Source organism: Ammospiza caudacuta, chromosome Z (genome assembly GCF_027887145.1).
Source record: "Ammospiza caudacuta isolate bAmmCau1 chromosome Z, bAmmCau1.pri, whole genome shotgun sequence".
In the NCBI taxonomy this organism is placed as follows: Eukaryota; Metazoa; Chordata; class Aves; order Passeriformes; family Passerellidae; genus Ammospiza; species Ammospiza caudacuta.
Window position 1 is genome coordinate 60,631,163 of NC_080632.1, and position 16,860 is coordinate 60,648,022.

General features: G+C 34.2%; 1 protein-coding gene across 1 annotated transcript in view; it reads left to right on the plus strand.

Annotated features, from left to right (window-relative positions):
• ADGRV1 (adhesion G protein-coupled receptor V1) overlaps positions 1-16,860 on the plus strand; it is a 260,139-nt gene that overhangs the window by 83,070 nt on the left and 160,209 nt on the right. Inside the window, exons 61-77 of the mRNA XM_058824411.1 lie at positions 443-622; positions 1,249-1,413; positions 2,694-2,811; positions 3,098-3,221; positions 4,357-4,495; positions 4,634-4,819; positions 5,084-5,316; positions 5,837-5,985; positions 6,079-6,277; positions 6,613-6,829; positions 7,962-8,201; positions 9,640-9,789; positions 10,639-11,112; positions 11,868-12,011; positions 13,250-13,421; positions 13,802-13,937; positions 15,542-16,389. Coding sequence (XP_058680394.1) covers positions 443-622; positions 1,249-1,413; positions 2,694-2,811; positions 3,098-3,221; positions 4,357-4,495; positions 4,634-4,819; positions 5,084-5,316; positions 5,837-5,985; positions 6,079-6,277; positions 6,613-6,829; positions 7,962-8,201; positions 9,640-9,789; positions 10,639-11,112; positions 11,868-12,011; positions 13,250-13,421; positions 13,802-13,937; positions 15,542-16,389 — 3,874 coding nt within the window. The remainder of the gene's footprint in view (positions 1-442; positions 623-1,248; positions 1,414-2,693; positions 2,812-3,097; positions 3,222-4,356; positions 4,496-4,633; positions 4,820-5,083; positions 5,317-5,836; positions 5,986-6,078; positions 6,278-6,612; positions 6,830-7,961; positions 8,202-9,639; positions 9,790-10,638; positions 11,113-11,867; positions 12,012-13,249; positions 13,422-13,801; positions 13,938-15,541; positions 16,390-16,860) is intronic.

Sequence of the window (16,860 nt, forward strand, 5' to 3'; positions counted from 1 at the left end):
TTAATTCTCAAAATAAACCTATATGTTTTCTTATCTGTGTTCTACACAAAGTTTTAAATTTCATGCTGCACCTTAGAATACTTATTGTACACAAGGGATTTTGATTTTAAGTGAATATAAGTGGTCTTTGGCAAAGGAAAGGATGTACATAGTGTGCAGAATTTTAACAGAATATTGACAATATTGTCAACATTCACTTTTTACTGAGTACCAAAGCAGAACATTCTGCTGGTTTTAACAAAAAAGATTTACATTGATGGACTGAAAAACAACTACTGAAATTATATCTTCTTATTATAAATATACAAGCATAAGAAGAAAAATTAACAGGTGAGCATTGTCTATTACTAGATACAATTTGCCTATTTTAATTTTTTTTCAAACAATTGACAGAATACTATAAATGAAGCTTTGTTGCTTTTTTTTTTTAACATTTCTACAGGCTACAGGAGAAATAGAAATTACAATCATAGATGACGATGAAGTTGAATTCCTTGAGATATTCAAAATTGCCCTGGTGAGGGTAACAGGTGGTGCAAGACTTGGGAATGACACCCTGGTAACTGTTGCTATTCCACCAAATGATTCTCCTGTTGGGGTATTCAGGTTTGAAGAAAAGAATGTGAGTTTGATTTAGGCTGCACTCCTTTCTGCTAAAGTTGGAGTGGGTTCATGTCACTAGCATATAGCTGAATTTTGTAAGCCTTCACTGCAGTGGAAGATGTGATTTCATTGAAATGATATTAGTGCTTGTCTTCATCTAGCTATGTAGGATGGTAGTAACAGTGAAAGTGCTGCTGCATAAATGTAGATTTCTGCATGATTGAATCAATTTAATTCACTATAATAACAATTCAGGACAACAATTTGATGGTCTGTATATTAATCTGCATTACTGAAAGTAAAATTTGGAAAGAAATTACAAAGTATATCTCATCTTAGTTCTTGCAGTGCTTCTGCTCTCCCTTTTGCTGGTACTGAGCCTGCTCGTGACTTTGTCTGTAATTGTTTTGGATCATAGTGCATACAGAAATCACTTGAATGACTAGTCCTTGCTACCAGAATTCAACACTCTCCTTACACCTGTTACGGCCCTGTCCATTTTCACTCCTGGTGTTTAGAATTGTCATTGATAATGTTCTCCACTGTTTATCTTAAACATGTATCCATGTAATTTGAATAATCAATGCAGCTTTTGACTTTTTTCAATACAGTCTTTCCCATATTCTCCTTCTCTTTCTCCGTCAGGTAATTGTGAAGGAACCTAAGACACCTGATGACCCTGCTGCAGTTGTTTTGCTAAATGTAAGTCGAAGTCAGGGAGGAAAAGGAGCAGTTACAGTGTTATGGATTCTCGAGGAAGCAGCCAGATATGATTTGACCCCACTAAATGGTACCCTTCATTTCAGTGAGGTACTGCAATAACTTATTTATTATTAGATTTATAAATATTTCCTTCTACTGGTGTATATTTGTATGGTTGTTGTTACTTGTTGATAGAAGTATGGGGTTACTAAGTATTATACACTAGAAAAAGGTCAGTTTGGACTGGTGGGGTTAGAAATATTCATGCTTCTTTCAAGATGCAATGGAAAGCTGACATGCTCTTTTAATGCAGCATAATGTAATCATCAGGAAGGTAGCTCTTCAAATCTCCACTATTTTAACTATTAAGAAAGAGAAATTGAAACCTAGCAAATGAAAATAATGATTACAGAAACACTTATTCCACTAAAGTATCAAGCATCTTTAAAAGAAAATTTGTATTGAAAGGGTGAGAAAGAAAAATGAATGCTCAACATCTGCAGATTAAAAAAAACCCAAAAAGCACCTTCATACGTTTCAAACTAGACAGTGTTATTTAATTTGTATTTCATGGCAGGTTGCAGCTCTGAACTCAGAGTTAAATATTGGATACTGATACTATGTTAATATTTATATTCTACAGTCTACTCAAAATATTTAATGAAGAAAGTATTTTAGCAGAGCATAATCTATTTTCTCTCAGTATAAGATTTTTTTTTTCCACTAAATCAATAGGCATGCTGGTTGTTTTACTTTGAGTCAGCTGAAAAATAGATTTTTTCTTTTTCTGGTAAAACCAGAAATTTGGCAAAGTTTTGCTGTCGTATCTCTACTGGTAGGCTTTGACATTTTGTCTTGAACATTTATACATGCTTGAGTATAAGCATAAACTGTATGCATGATATACTAAATTTATATATGTTTGCCACTTCCCACTGACAAAAATGTAGATTAGGCAGAAATTTGACTAATATATCTAATCTTAATAATTTGACTAATATATCTAATTTGACTAATATATCTAATCTTAATAAAATAATCCTTAGAATATGTGTGTACTATTGAATAGGTAGTTTCTCTGTAGAAAGTTTCCTCTAATTTAAAAGCACCTATATGAGTACAATTTCAAAGGAATTTCAATCTTTATTAAGTTGAAAAGAGTAAGGGTATTTTTAGGGTGGCCCGCAATATTTGAGAGACAATTTTTACTGGCTATTAATCTGTGAGAAGAAATTTCAGCCAGATCAAATAATCTCATGTTTTAAAATACTAAAGAATATGGCAAGCATTCTTAACATTTGATATGTTAAAAAATTTCTTTTAACACTCTATTTTGTTTAATTTCATTTAATATATATCCATGTCTTTCTGGTCTTTACATGATGCAGACTGAGTCCCAGAAACTGATTATTTTACATGCAATACAAGACGATCTGCTGGAGGGGAATGAAACATTTACCATCCAGCTAGTCTCTACTGGTGATGCAGAGATATCTCCTGTAAATGGTAAACAGTTAATTCAGTATCTTCTGTTTTTGGATATTCTATATGAGAACTATTCTAAGTCTGATCATATTATTTTAGTCTGCAGTGCTTAAATATTTTGTGGGCATCTAGTTGGTCACAATTGCAAATGTCAGTCTTTTTCCCTAAGTTCCTTACCTGAAGAAGTCAGAGAGTTCTACAGCCCTTTATGTTAAACAGCTAATGTTTAACCATTCATGTCAAAAAATTTACCAAAGGTAAATTGCTTAGTTTTCACTTAGCATGAGAATAATTTTTCTCTTCATAGGTGTTGCAACCATCACTATTATGGGAGATGAAGGAGCTTCTGGGGTGGTTGGGATAGCCCATTCATCCCAGCATGTTTTGATAGGAGAACCTTCAGGAAGTTATAATGGAACTGCTCTTATTAGGTGGGTACATATCTCATTTTTTCAAAGAAAGAGCAACAGCCCAGATCCAAAAGCTATGAGACCCCACATCTGGCAATTTATTGAGTATTACATTTTATCATAACTTCTATAATCAGTACTATTTTAAAAACTAGGTGATTGGTTTTAAAGAAGGGTAGAATATACCATGTGTGTATCCTTTCAGTATTAAAGGAGAGGTCCAAATATTCCTCTCTGTCTTCAAGTTATTTACAACATCAATCCACCAAAGGAAAGAAGATCTTAATCAAAAGAAAGGGGTAAGAAAATATGACATTTGAAGGTGCTTTGTGCTTTCTAGAATTTGATTCAGGATTTGTGCCTGAATAGTATTTCAGCAAATTGTTATATTCTAGCATAAACAGTGTGGGAATGGGGATTTTAGTGGAAACAATATGCAATTGTTTTATTCAATTAACTGAAAACAGAACGAAGAGTTTTAGATTCTTAGAAGAATCTTCTAAGAGCATTGGAAAAAAAGATTATGACACTTCCAGCAAATATAAAGCAGCAGAACACCTTCTGGTACTGGTCCAAGAAGTCCAAAAGACAAAACAATGCCTTGTGCACGAAGTAGTTTAAGACTGTAGTACATGCAGAATGTGCAGACAAATCTTTACTGTGACTTTTCCAAGCATTATGTTATTGTAGGGTTTTAGACAAGTAGCAGACAGAACATATCACAGAAAATGTCAAAGTATTCTAGTATCCTACATCTGCCTTATAGATCAAATTGCCCCTGGCATTACCCTGACATCCAATTGCCCTTCTATTTTGCATATCTATCTCTGGAAAAGCAGAACAGAATGAAGAGAAATCAGTTTTCAGGCCCTATCTTTGGGCTACATATGGAAAGAAACTTGAAAGACGTCTTGGTAAAAATACAGCTGGAGATTTCTCCAAACACAGAGAAATAAAAGAGAACTTTAGATATGTTTTGAAAATGCCTGAAAAGGGAATTCTTATGTTCTTAATAGTGATTAAGTACATTAAAACTCAAGCTTTCATAGTGCTGATAACATTTCTTCCATGCACAACAGTGTGATATACTATCTCTGTATTGCATATTAAATAATAAAGGTAAAAATAAAATCTGTGTTTGTGTCCTTACCTGCAGCCTGGTACGTGGCCCAGGGATTTTTGGGGAGATCATAATATATTGGAATATAACACCTCCTCATCACACAGAATTTGTTGAGGTATCGGGGACCTTGACCATGCGGGATACGCAGTCTGCAGCAGTTGTTCTAATACAGGTATATGAGAAACCTGATCCCAGTAGCTATTTCAAGTACATTCTTTTATTTTCTGAGGATCTTGGCTAAAAATTATTTATATCTCTCTCTCTGGAAATGGTTTAAATCCTTCCAGCTGTTGTTGGTTGTTTCCTGTAGGCTGTAGATGACGACCGCCCTGAGGAGAAGCATTACTACCAGTTTCAACTAACCAGAATCAGTGACGGAGGACTCATAAATGAATCTAGCAGCCAAGCAAATATTACCATGGCTGCCAGTGATTATCCATATGGAGAGTTTACATTCTCCCATGAACTACTGCAAACAACAGAAGATGAAAAATGGGTATTAGATTAAAATTCTTTCCTTTATAGAATTACTGATAAATATCAACATTATTGCTAGAATTATATTCAACTTTAGAAAGAAAAGAAATCAGTCTCTAAAGTGACTGTGGCTATCTGTTAAATAGCATGTACGCTGTACTTGATAAATCATATTGTTGTTACCTGACAGAACCATTGAAAATATGACTTTAGAACATCTTGTAAAGGCATCTGTAACAGAAAACAAAGCCATTTTGAAAAGAAAATATTCTCTTTCCCTCAGGTTAACATCACTATTGTGCGTTCCAAGGGATCCTATGGCAGAGTGCATCTTTGCTTTCAGATAATAAGTGGGACTGCAGAGGAAGGAATAGATTTTACTCCCACAGTAAAGGAAATTATGTTTGAACCAGAGGAGGAAAGTAAAATTATTTGGATTGAAATTCATGATGATGACTTTCCTGAAGGTCCTGAATACTTTTCATTGGTGATTACTGAAGTGGAACTCCAAGGAAGGTAAAGTTAAAATTTCCAGTTCATTTGTTACAAGCAGAAAAACAAACTAGAAAAACAAATTATATTTGGATTCTGATCTACCTGAATAAAATCACTGCTAGACATTTTTTCTGCTTTACTGTAAAATTTTGTAAGACAGCTAAAATTGTAATCATAATAGAAAATGGATGTATGGTAAATCCATTTATTTTAACATTAATGTAAAGATATTGCTGATTAAGATTTAATAAAACTTAAAATCCGTACATTAGATACAAATTGCCAAGTTGCAAGAAATGTCATAAAAAGATGAAATGAGAAAAAACAAATGAAATATACACGTTTCTAGTAATAATTCTTGCAAACATAATAATATGAAGAAATGTGAAAAAAAATCTTCAGTAGTAACTGAAGAAAATAAAAAAACTGTCAGAAAATAAAATTATTTGCAGTAATTAAAAAATTGTCACACATATATCTTTATACTTTCACAAGAAGTTCAAAATGTATTTTTATGGGTTTTTTTCCATGCTCTTGCAAGTGGATTTGATTTTACTGTAAGAGAGAATGGTCTACAGGTGGATCAACCTCCAATAATAGGAAATATTTCCACAGTACGGGTCACTATTGCAAAAAATGACAATGCTGAAGGTATAATAGAATTTGATCCACAGCATGTCCTTCTACAGGGTAAGTTTACCATAAGTTCTCACTATATTTTGGAAGATAAGGCTTTGGCATGAATTTTGAAATTACATAAATTTTTCTCAATTATTTTTATAGTGGAAGAAGATGCTGGATTAATCATGATTCCTGTTTTGCGAAAGCGTGGAACTTATGGCAATGTCACAGCTGATTTTCTTTCTCGAAGTATTTCTGCACTTCATGGTGTTGACTATGTCATTCATAATAATACTGTAATTTTTTATCATGAACAGAACCAGTCTTTTATTTACATCTCTATTATAAATGATGAAGAAAGGTAATTACATTTTCAGATATTTATTCACCAATTTACTTTTGATTGTCTTTTTTAGCATGCACTAACAAATCTACCCATATGTGTGTATAGAGCTTGAATTGGAAAACACATTTCTGCAGGCTAAAAAAATCACCTAAGTGAGAAAATCATCTAAAGGGGACAAGAGAAGATGTTATATTACAGTGACATAGTTCCTGTTGAATAGTATGCAATCATGCATGCAATCAAATATGATTTTAAGTTACATTATAAGAAATGTTGGCGTCAACAGTACTGCTCTGAAGGATAAAAAATATTTTTCCACGTATTTTCTAATTATTTTTTTTTCTATGCAGTGAATTTGAAGAGCAATTTGAAATCCAACTGACAGGAGCTACTGGTGGAGCCGTCCTGGGCCTCCACCTGGTGAGCCAGGTCACCATTGCGAAAAGTGACTCTCTCCAGGGCATGGTCCGATTTCTCAACCAAAGCCAAATTATTCTTCCCAACCCTGATGTAACCACAACGGTGTCCCTGGTGGTGGAAAGGACTGGGCAGTTGGTGGAGGCACAAGTGGGTCTTGCCTGTAAAAGACTAAAAGTTTTCCAGTGACTATGTCAAAAAGCTCCTTCATTGTGCTTTGAGAGCTTACTTAGTAACTTATTTCTAATAGTACAATTACAGCTTTTTATTAAACATGAATTGCATATAGCTGCAGTATAAGAGAAAGTGTTGTTACCTTTTTAAAATCCTCTTTCTTCTCCTGCTTCCCTTCTTTTATTATGGTATAGTGTATATTATATTATGTATAGCTAGTTTTGATCTAGCTCCTAATCCCACAAAAATTATGGTTAACTTCATGTACTACTACTAGTTTAATTTAATTCAGGAAATTGCTTACTATGAGTTTTGTAGAGTATTTTTTTACTCTATACAGGCCACTTATATAGTAGAGATATAAATATAAAACATGGTGGGCCTTTGACAGTCTTGTCAAATAATTGGAAAATTTCCATTATGAACCATGAACTCCTCTTCTCCATATATAAAAATTGCCTCAATCTTTGACTTTTTCTAGAAGGCTTTGGAGAAAAGCAGAAAATACTTAAATTAACAAAATAATAATTGTAAAGTCCTGAATATAACCTCCTTAAAAGCAATCTAATTTGTGGAAATTGCTGGAAATGCTGTGGCTTTTAATCAGGCTGAAGAAATTCAAATTATTCATAATTTTCTTCATAATCTGAAGAAATTTTCTTCATATTTTGACTTTTATGATAAAAAATATTTGTCATTTTTAGACTTGACATCACATTTCAAAGGGAAATGGTTTTGATCATGAGTACTGATGTGGGAAGTTTTGCAAAAGTCATGAAAGAGAAATAGACACTGGCCTTTGTGATTCTTACTATATGCTAAAGAAATCTTAGTTTCTTTTCTATTACTAACATCTAGAATTTAATAAACTGACATTGTGACTAACACTTTAAAGTTCCCATTTGTGAATTGACATGTTTACTTTTTCAAAGGCTTCTATATTTTGTCCCATAGAATTAATTATGACTATTTTGTATCCTGTATTAATAGCAAAGATTTAAACACAGCTAAGTACTTTTGGTACTCTGTCACTTCTCCTTTTGGGATGCTGTTATAATATAAATCTGAAACTGATTTATATTATAACTGAAACTGATGTCTTCCACAGATTTACTGGGACATTTTGGGACCCAATTCAGAAGAGATTTTGTCTCCTCTGAATAATGACATTGGTGATCCTGTGAATGGAACATTCTATTTTGAAGAAGGAGAAGGAGGTCTGAGAACAATTAATCTGCAAATCTATCCTCATGAAGAAGTTGAAGTTCAGAAAACCTTCATTATTCGACTGAGCCTTATGAAAGGTGAAACAGAAATAGATTCTAAGGCAAACAGCATTACATTAATAGTAAGTTATTATCACTTTTCTTTCTTCAGAGATTTCTGTTGATATTGGTATTTATAAATGCAAAGCTTTTAAAAATTAATCCCAATGATTACTTAGTCATTTGGCTTTTTTGACCTTTTTACTATTTTGATATATTATGTTCAATTCTGAAAGAAAAAGGACAGAGAATCTATCAGTAAAAATTGGAATAAAAGCGGTGAGCTGGCTCTCCTATTTGCAGTTTTCTATATTTCTCTTTGGAGAGAGCATGGACTGAGCCCACATTTCTATGTGTCAATATGTTTATCATCTGCTGTGTTTTAAAAACCCTGCTGGAAATTAAACCCCACTCAACTGCTTCCCTTCTCCTACCCTCTCTTGTGAGAGGGAGACAAAAAGCAGCTTCTGAGTCAAGATAAGAGAAATTTACTTGAAAACACCAAAGAGATAAGAAGCAAACAGTAACAGCAACAACATTAATGACAAAGGTATACAAGAGAGACAGTGAATTACGCACAAAAAGGTGCTCACTGCCAAAGCTCCACCAAGACAAAGACAAAATGCCTTTATCCCCTGAGCAAACAAAAAACTATGATGAACTAATCATCCACACATACTTGTCCTCAAATGCTGAGACAGTGAAAATCAATGATGGACAAACTCTCCAGGCTAGACCACTTGGGCTGCACCAACCATCATGTGTGTGTGGTAGGTAACAGCGATCTGGACGTAACCACACAGCACCAGGCTCTGACCCCTCAGAAGTTGCAAGTAGGACATTGTCACTCTTGACCTCTCTTCAGAGGAAGGGAGAAAGTCTGGCCTCTCATAGTAGAAGAGAAATGCAGATGTTTTTGAGAATTATCACAGACAAATCAGTGCTCTAGAGATACTGCAACTAAGGAAATATTTATAAAGCTGCTGTAAGAAGCCATCAAAAGAATCTCCCCTGGAAATGGTATTTTTTAAATTATCTGGTCTGAAAGACGTTGATGGAATTAGCTCTTACTTCCACAGTCCCCTTCAGGAAGTCATGTTGCCCCAAATCCTTTTTGCAGCTAATGATTCATGGAGATGGATGTGGATAAGCTCTCTCTCCCATAGTTCTGAGTTTCCCAACTGTTAGTATTAGAAGAGTTTCTATATACTAATTCATGGTGCCTGAGCATTTCCTGCTTTAGAATCAAAATACTCAAATGTAGCATTTGAAATAAAACTTTGTTCTTTTCCTTCTTGGACAGGGGAACTGAAAACTGAAAAAGAGACATTCAAAATTTTCTCTGCTGTTTTTGGAACTAACAGATATATGCCTCAGATATATACTAACAGATATATAACTAACAGATATATAACTAACAGATATATGTAGCATCTAGCAGTGAAAATATCAGTAGGTTCAACAAGAATACAACTCCCACTACATTTCTAGTTTTTTAAATGTTTGTTTACCTTTTTACAGATAGAGAAGTTTGGTGATCCAAATGGAATTGTACAGTTTGCTCCTGAATCATTAACAGAGAGTAATTTTGCAGAACCCTCAGGAGACGAAGGGCCACAAAATATTACACTGTTTGTCAAACGAACTCAAGGCATTCTGGGGAACATAACGGTATTCTCACTCTTTTCCTAATAAACAATGTAATCTGAAATCATCCTTGATTTCAGGTTGAAAAATATCTTATTCTGTGCCTTTCAATTGCTTGTTTCTCAAATTAATGTTTTTATGTTGCCTTTTAGACTGAATTTAGGAAGGGCTTAGCCCTGGTACTTGTGGTTTGGAGAGTAAAATTCAGTCTTCTCTGGTCAGGGGAAATAAAAGAAAAACAATACTGCTCTACTGCTCTTGCTTTCTTTCTCTCCCAGTTTGCTTTCGATGGGAGAATAAGAGACAATACTTTCATAGTGAGTTGATTTTGATATCATTGCATTTTACTTTTTTAGATGGAATCAGACTTCCTCAGACTTTTCTGAACCACCAATGTCAAAACATTGTTTTTTACCTAAAGTTTAGAAGTGAGTGTTTTAACAGTAACTCATTTAATTTAAAATAAATTGATCAATTAATAGAAACATCTGCTGTGTTTAATGAGAGTTCATTCCTTTCTTATGTGAGGAATACTGGAAACAGAAAAAAAAACAATGGTATTTTGGTGACAAAAGAGAAATACTTTTTGAAAAATGTTCATAAATTCCACATAGTTTTACATAAATCTTCTGAAACTAGACAAAGGAAATATTTATATTCTTAACACTGTTACTGAAATAACACACTCTTTTGAAAGATAGTCTGTGTGATAGCATATTCTTCCTATGCATACCCAAAACAATTGTTATTTTAGCCAGTTTAAAAGCAGTCGGTTCCATATCTTGTCTATACTGAATCCTGAATTTGCAAGTTTCCGACTTCGGAGATTATTTTTCTTTCTTTTAAATTTTGCATTTTCTATACTAATTTCAGGTTTACTGGGAAATATGTAGTGAATCTGACATCACAGGTGACTTTCTTGAGACAGAGGGATCTGTTGTCATTGCTGACCAGCAGAGTACAGCTGAGATAATTATCTACCTGTTACCTGATGATATTCCAGAGCTGGATGAAAGCTATGAGGTACAGCTGATTTCAGTGGAAGGTGGAGCAGATTTAGATCATGAGAAAGGAGTTTCAAAGATCACAGTGTTTGCAAATGATGATCCTCATGGAGTGTTTGCCCTGTACTCTGATCAGCAGTCAGTATTGGTAGAAAAAGCCCTGGATCGATATGTTCAGATTAATGTGACTCGGCATGCTGGGGCATTTGGAGAAGTGATGGTTGAATACCGTGTCCTATCCCCTCATGAGGAAGCACTAATTAAACCCGGGAATGAGGTGGGATTCCTCAAAATAAAGGATGGTGCCAGCTTTGGAGTAAAAAGAGTGCCAATAAGCAACCAGGTGTGTATTACTCTTTTAGCTCCCATGATATCTGTTGTTTCCACTTGTTTCATCACAATACAAATAAGATTAAAAATTCTCACTAATATCAACTGTGAAGAAGCAGAAAAGAGAGTCTTGGTGTTGTGAATTTCCTCTTTATGGAGTAGAACTGGAATAGAAAATCAAATTTTCTGACAGTAATTGCAAAATCACTGTTATGGATGTGTTCAAATATTTTAAGTTTCCTTACATTGTTGTTTTGTGTTACTATGAGTTCAATATCTTATTATTATATGAATGCAAATATTTTCTTAAGTTTCTTTGGATTGTAAATAGTGATCTGTCATTTGTGACCAATGAAGATAAAGATAAATATACTTGCAGTCTCCTTTGTTTCCTTGTTGTTTGTAATTTTTATCACAGTCTTACATCCACTCTTACATTCTCTTACAACCATCTTAAATATTTTTAATCCTAAAGATTAAAATCAAACCAAAGGCAGCCAGTGTGTCAAATGCAACTTTTTAAAATGGCAATAGTTGCTTTACAAACTCATATTCCAGCAAGCTGCTGACAGACTACTTTCACAATATTGATGGCTTAACTGTAATTCTCTGAGAAACATAATCAATGAAACACTTGTCTTGAAAATGCTGCTTTGTCTGTAAACAAACAATAATCTGCCGGTTGCTTTGTTAATTATTTGCACTGTTGGATAATATTTTTAGTGGAATTAAGTTTCTACCTTTTTAATGACATTCTCTCTCCCAAAGGCATTTATTTTACTGGGCTTGAATTTTACTCTGGAACTTACTAATGTAAGCCTGCTTAGGGGAAGTGCCAAGGACGTGCCTAAAATCTTAGGAATAGCAAAGTCTGCTGTGCTGCTTATTCCTGAGGAAGCTGCCAATTCACAGGTCAGTAGCCCGGTTGTGATGTCATGTTCCTACCACAGAAGAGAGGTACACTTCACTGCAGAAGATACCTGTTCTAAAAGTCAGTGAAGTTTTCATTGTCATCAATATGATGGAAGAGATCCTTCCTGTTATTGCTTGCACTGTATGTTTTTCTTTCCTCTGATAAAAAATCTTATAGAAACATTTTAATACAATTGGAAAAGGTGTCTTCATATGTAAAATGTAAGTAGTGTAAGTATTTACATGAAAGGGGACTTGAAGGAAAAAAAGTAAATCTGGACGATGTTTCCATAAGTACTGCAACCCCAAAGCAGAAAATAGCATGAATTCAGTATTATGTGCAAAAAGAGATGGAATATATGTTGGGTGTTAATGTAGATGTCCGTAAATTTGGTAATCATTGAGTGATAAATTTTCCATTTATCTATTTTGTATGAGAGTGAGAAAAGATAATTTTCCTACCTTGATATGGTATATATGCTACCATTCCATTTTTTTTATGTCAGGCAAAGGCATTTAACTCTTAAAGGTTTTAACTCTTAAATTTTATTGAAGTTTTTATTTAATGATTTTAATTATCTTTAAGAATTGTTGAAGTTTTTAATTTACAATGAAACTTAAGTCAGATAGTCTTTCTGAATACACTGTTTTCAGAAAGACTATTATATACCATATACTACTATACACCCATTAATCACTGGTTTTTGAATATGCAAATTATCTTCACTCCTATTTGCTCCTCAGAGAAAAAGCAAAGTAGATCACAGTAGTAAGAATAATTTTGTGTACAATGTCATGCAGTAGCAACTTGCTTTTCACTGGATATATAATTAATACCTTATTTTAGACCTAATTATATGTATATATCTATATATGTAGAGGGAGAGTAGTACAGTTATTACCTGTGAGCACTGAGGGCAGGCTGGATTTATTTTTCTTCTAAACAAGAGACACAGATTGTATTCACTGTTTTCAGTACTGAAATGTCACTCATACTTGGTCCTTTTCCCTGCAATCTAATTGCCAGAAATCTAAAATTTGCAAGTATTATTAAAGAGTTTGTATGAGCTCTTTCAAGAGAGCATATTTATATGTCCGTAGATAAATGCACATATATTTATCTATATGCATGCATCCTTATTGTAAGATGCCCATTTTACAAAAGGTACTATGCTTTCACGTATGTTATTGTCCATTTTTTATTCCATTTTCTGATAAAATCTACTATGTTTTCACAGGTTGGCTTTGAATCTGTGATATTACGACTTACAAACATTGTAGCAGGGACAGGCCATGCTGTCATAACCAGAAAAGGAGTTTATGGCACTGTTATAGTTAGCTGGATTTCAGGATGCCCACCAGACCTAGTCACTGACTCTGTTAAACTAGGCAATATTACTCCTCCATTTGGTGAGTAATTGCTGAAACAAGTTATATACAGCTACAAGGACAACAGCTATGACAGTTGCCTAAGTGATGATACCACCTTTTAGTTATTTGTACCTCTGCATGTTTCCATTATTAATGAAGAGTCATTAGAATGAAATCGTGTGATCCAATTTTTATCTGTAAGGGACATATTTACTTTATGAGAAAAAAAACAACTTTTCTTTATAGACACAATGCTATGCCCCTGAAGGACAGTTTTCCATAGGAAAGACCCTTATAATGAAGATTTTTTTACCTCAGTGAAATCGAATTGTGACTAAAGTTCCTATATCAGTATATTTCCAGGTAAAAATAGAATTCCTGTTTAGTGATTTTGACTGTCTCAATCATTCTCCTTTCAGGTACTGTTGTATTTTCCTCTGGGGAAAAAAGTAAAGTGATTTCATTTCAGGCTACTCCAAGCCTAAATAAATCTGAGATATTTGCCATCACTTTAACAGCAGTGCACAGCAATGTGTCTGGTGGGGCTCGCCTAAGGTAAAGATATTATTTACACTTTTGAGTTGCACTGATGCTGTAAGAATTATGACATGTATAGGGGAATATACCTCATACAAATCCCTATTAAATTATAGGTAGCTAGCAAATTTGAGTTTCTTTTTTGACAATTTCTATGTCTTGTCTCACATGGAAACAAATGTCAGTACTGAAGATCTGATCTGTCTGAAACTGAGGCTTTTCTTCAATTCCAGTCTGTTTCCTGGCATTGGGATCTGAGGTACCTAGAATGTGTCTAGAGTAATGGAGACAGTTAGGAAAGACAATTAGGTTGAAGAACCAAGATCAACAGTTTTAACCAGAAAGCTGAAGAATAAAATAAACTGTCAATTTTCAGTGTCCCTAAATATCTATATTTAGAAGATCTTAGATGACAACCATTATTTAAAAGAAATCAAACAAAATAAGAAATGCTATAAAAATGACTAATTTATATTACACCCCCTTTTTATTCTGAAAAATTAAAACATTACCATAAATGTAGTTTTTTGACTCACTTAAATTGTTATCTGTTCTTCAAACTATTTTCACTCTTCCTTGTTGAAGATGAAAATGTATAAAAAATGGAGTGACACTGTGACACTGTAAGGAGAAAATTTATTGGCTTCACCATATTAAAATTGAACTGGCAAATCTGAAGGAAGTCAGGAGTCAATCAGATGCCTAAATTCCTCAAACAGACTCTCCTAGGTTTGTCCCTTCTATGAATTTGAGTCCTCAAGCACATATTTACTTGTGCAAGTCAAATACCTTGAGTATATGAGAATAACTTTTCCTAGAAAACTTAAGACTGCATCTCGCATTGATTGCTTTGAAGGTTTTTTGGCTTCCTAAGTGGTGGAAGGATCTCATCTGTTAGCCAAATCCGCTCACTCTAATTGTGCCATTTGGTAGCCTCTGGCATTGAATAACGGTAAAGTTCTAGAGAGAAAGGGATGACACAAGATTCAGCAGAGTCAGTCTAATATTTTGTAATAAGAAGGGAATATATTTGATATGAACAGAGTAAATTTTAAACTGAATTGATAACAAGACTCAGATCTGAAAAAAAAAAGTACTTTGGGTAATATTGAAAAGAGGCAGTATTTCAAAGCTGTACTGTATCTTTTAAAATAACTTCCTGTCCTTCTCCAGCTTCCTGGCTAAAACTGTAAATCTGCTAGCATCTGTCTACTTCACAGCTTGCCGTTGGTACAGGAGGTTTGTTCAGTGTTTAAAACTGGTATTATTTGTAGTGGCTATATTATATTCCTGTATTATGTTCACAGTAGGAAGATCTACTTTCCTTTGCCTCTCCATTTTGTCAGGAAGACCATATTTTATGTATAATTTACTCAGTATCCTGTCCTGACTTAGGATGCATTAAGCATGAGGAGGGCTGCTCAAACACTACAAAAACATTTTTAGGGAACCTCTTTGTGTCTTGCTTTGTATGATTTCTATTTCTTCCCTCTACCATTGCATGTTTTTTAATCTGCTTTCTCACAGCCATCATTGATTGCTCACTGAAAATTATTATGCTTGACTGTTCTGCTTTTTATTACTTGTATTTCTCTCACAATGTGATATTGTTTCTGTTTCAGATCAGGATTTACGATAGCTAAAATTGAACCAATGGGGATTTTCCAGTTTGATCTTAACTCAAGATCAGTTTCAGTTGAAGAAGATGTCCAGGTAGTCAGACTATATGTCCAAAGATTGTTTGGTTTTCAAAGTAATCTTACTAAAGTGACATATCAGACCATTCCTGGAAGTGCCAAACCACTAGAAGACTTTATACCCATCTACAATGGAGAGCTTATGTTTTTACATTTTCAGACAAATGCAGTGATAGAAATATCGATAATTGATGACACTGTGTCTGAAATACAAGAATTTTTTTTTGTAAATTTGACTTCTGTGGAAATTCTGGATGTTCAACCTGCAAACCTTGACTGGAGTCCCCGTTTAAATCCAGCTTTCAGTGTTGCAACAGTTAATATCCTGGCTAATGATATTCATCACGGAATACTAAGTTTGGGGCCAGAGTTTATTTATGTTGAAGAAGATACAAACAACAATATCTCCAACACAGCAGTGCTTCAGATCAGAAGGACCAAGGGATTTACTGGTGATATAAAAATTACTGTTAAAACCTTTGGGGGAGTGAGTGCGCAGAGTGCAGTAGATTTGTATCCTTTTGGAAATGTTTATGAAAAAGCAAACTTCACATGGGCAATGGAAGGAGAAGATTTTGAAGAACAGACAATCTCTTTGACTTTGCTGGATGGAGAAACTGAAAGCCAGGTGTCCATAAAAATTTTTGATGATGATGAGCCTGAAGGACAGGAATCATTTTATGTTTTCCTCTCAAATCCTGAATATGGAGCTCAGATTGTGGAAGGAAAGGATGAGCATGGATTTGGTGCTTTTGCAATAGTAATTATTGCAGGTAATATTATTTCCTCCAGGAAATGAGTAAATATATTTTAGTTAAATAACAGTAAATAATATATGTTCTCATAGCAATTTTCATGTAAAATTGGAATTCTATATGATAATAAGCAGGGTATTCTATTCCTAAATCTAACGTTTTCCAGATGAGAGGAAGCATCTAATGCACAAAGCCCCCTTAGCATCCCTTAGCAGTGTAACCCAAAATACATCTATAGGTGCTGCTTATCTCTGTTGTTGTTCTTTATGAAAGGAGAACACTGAGTGAAACATGTGTGTGGTGGGTCAGAGACAGTGATGACCACACAACCAATGTTCATGTGGCAACAGAGAGTGTTTAATGGTGCAACCCCTCTTTATAAATGGAGTATTACTGGATAGCTCATTAGTCTGATCTTTTAACATGGCCCAGGTTTCAGACAAGTGAGATATCTGAAGCTTGGAATGGAATGTAATTGGTTGAGATTAC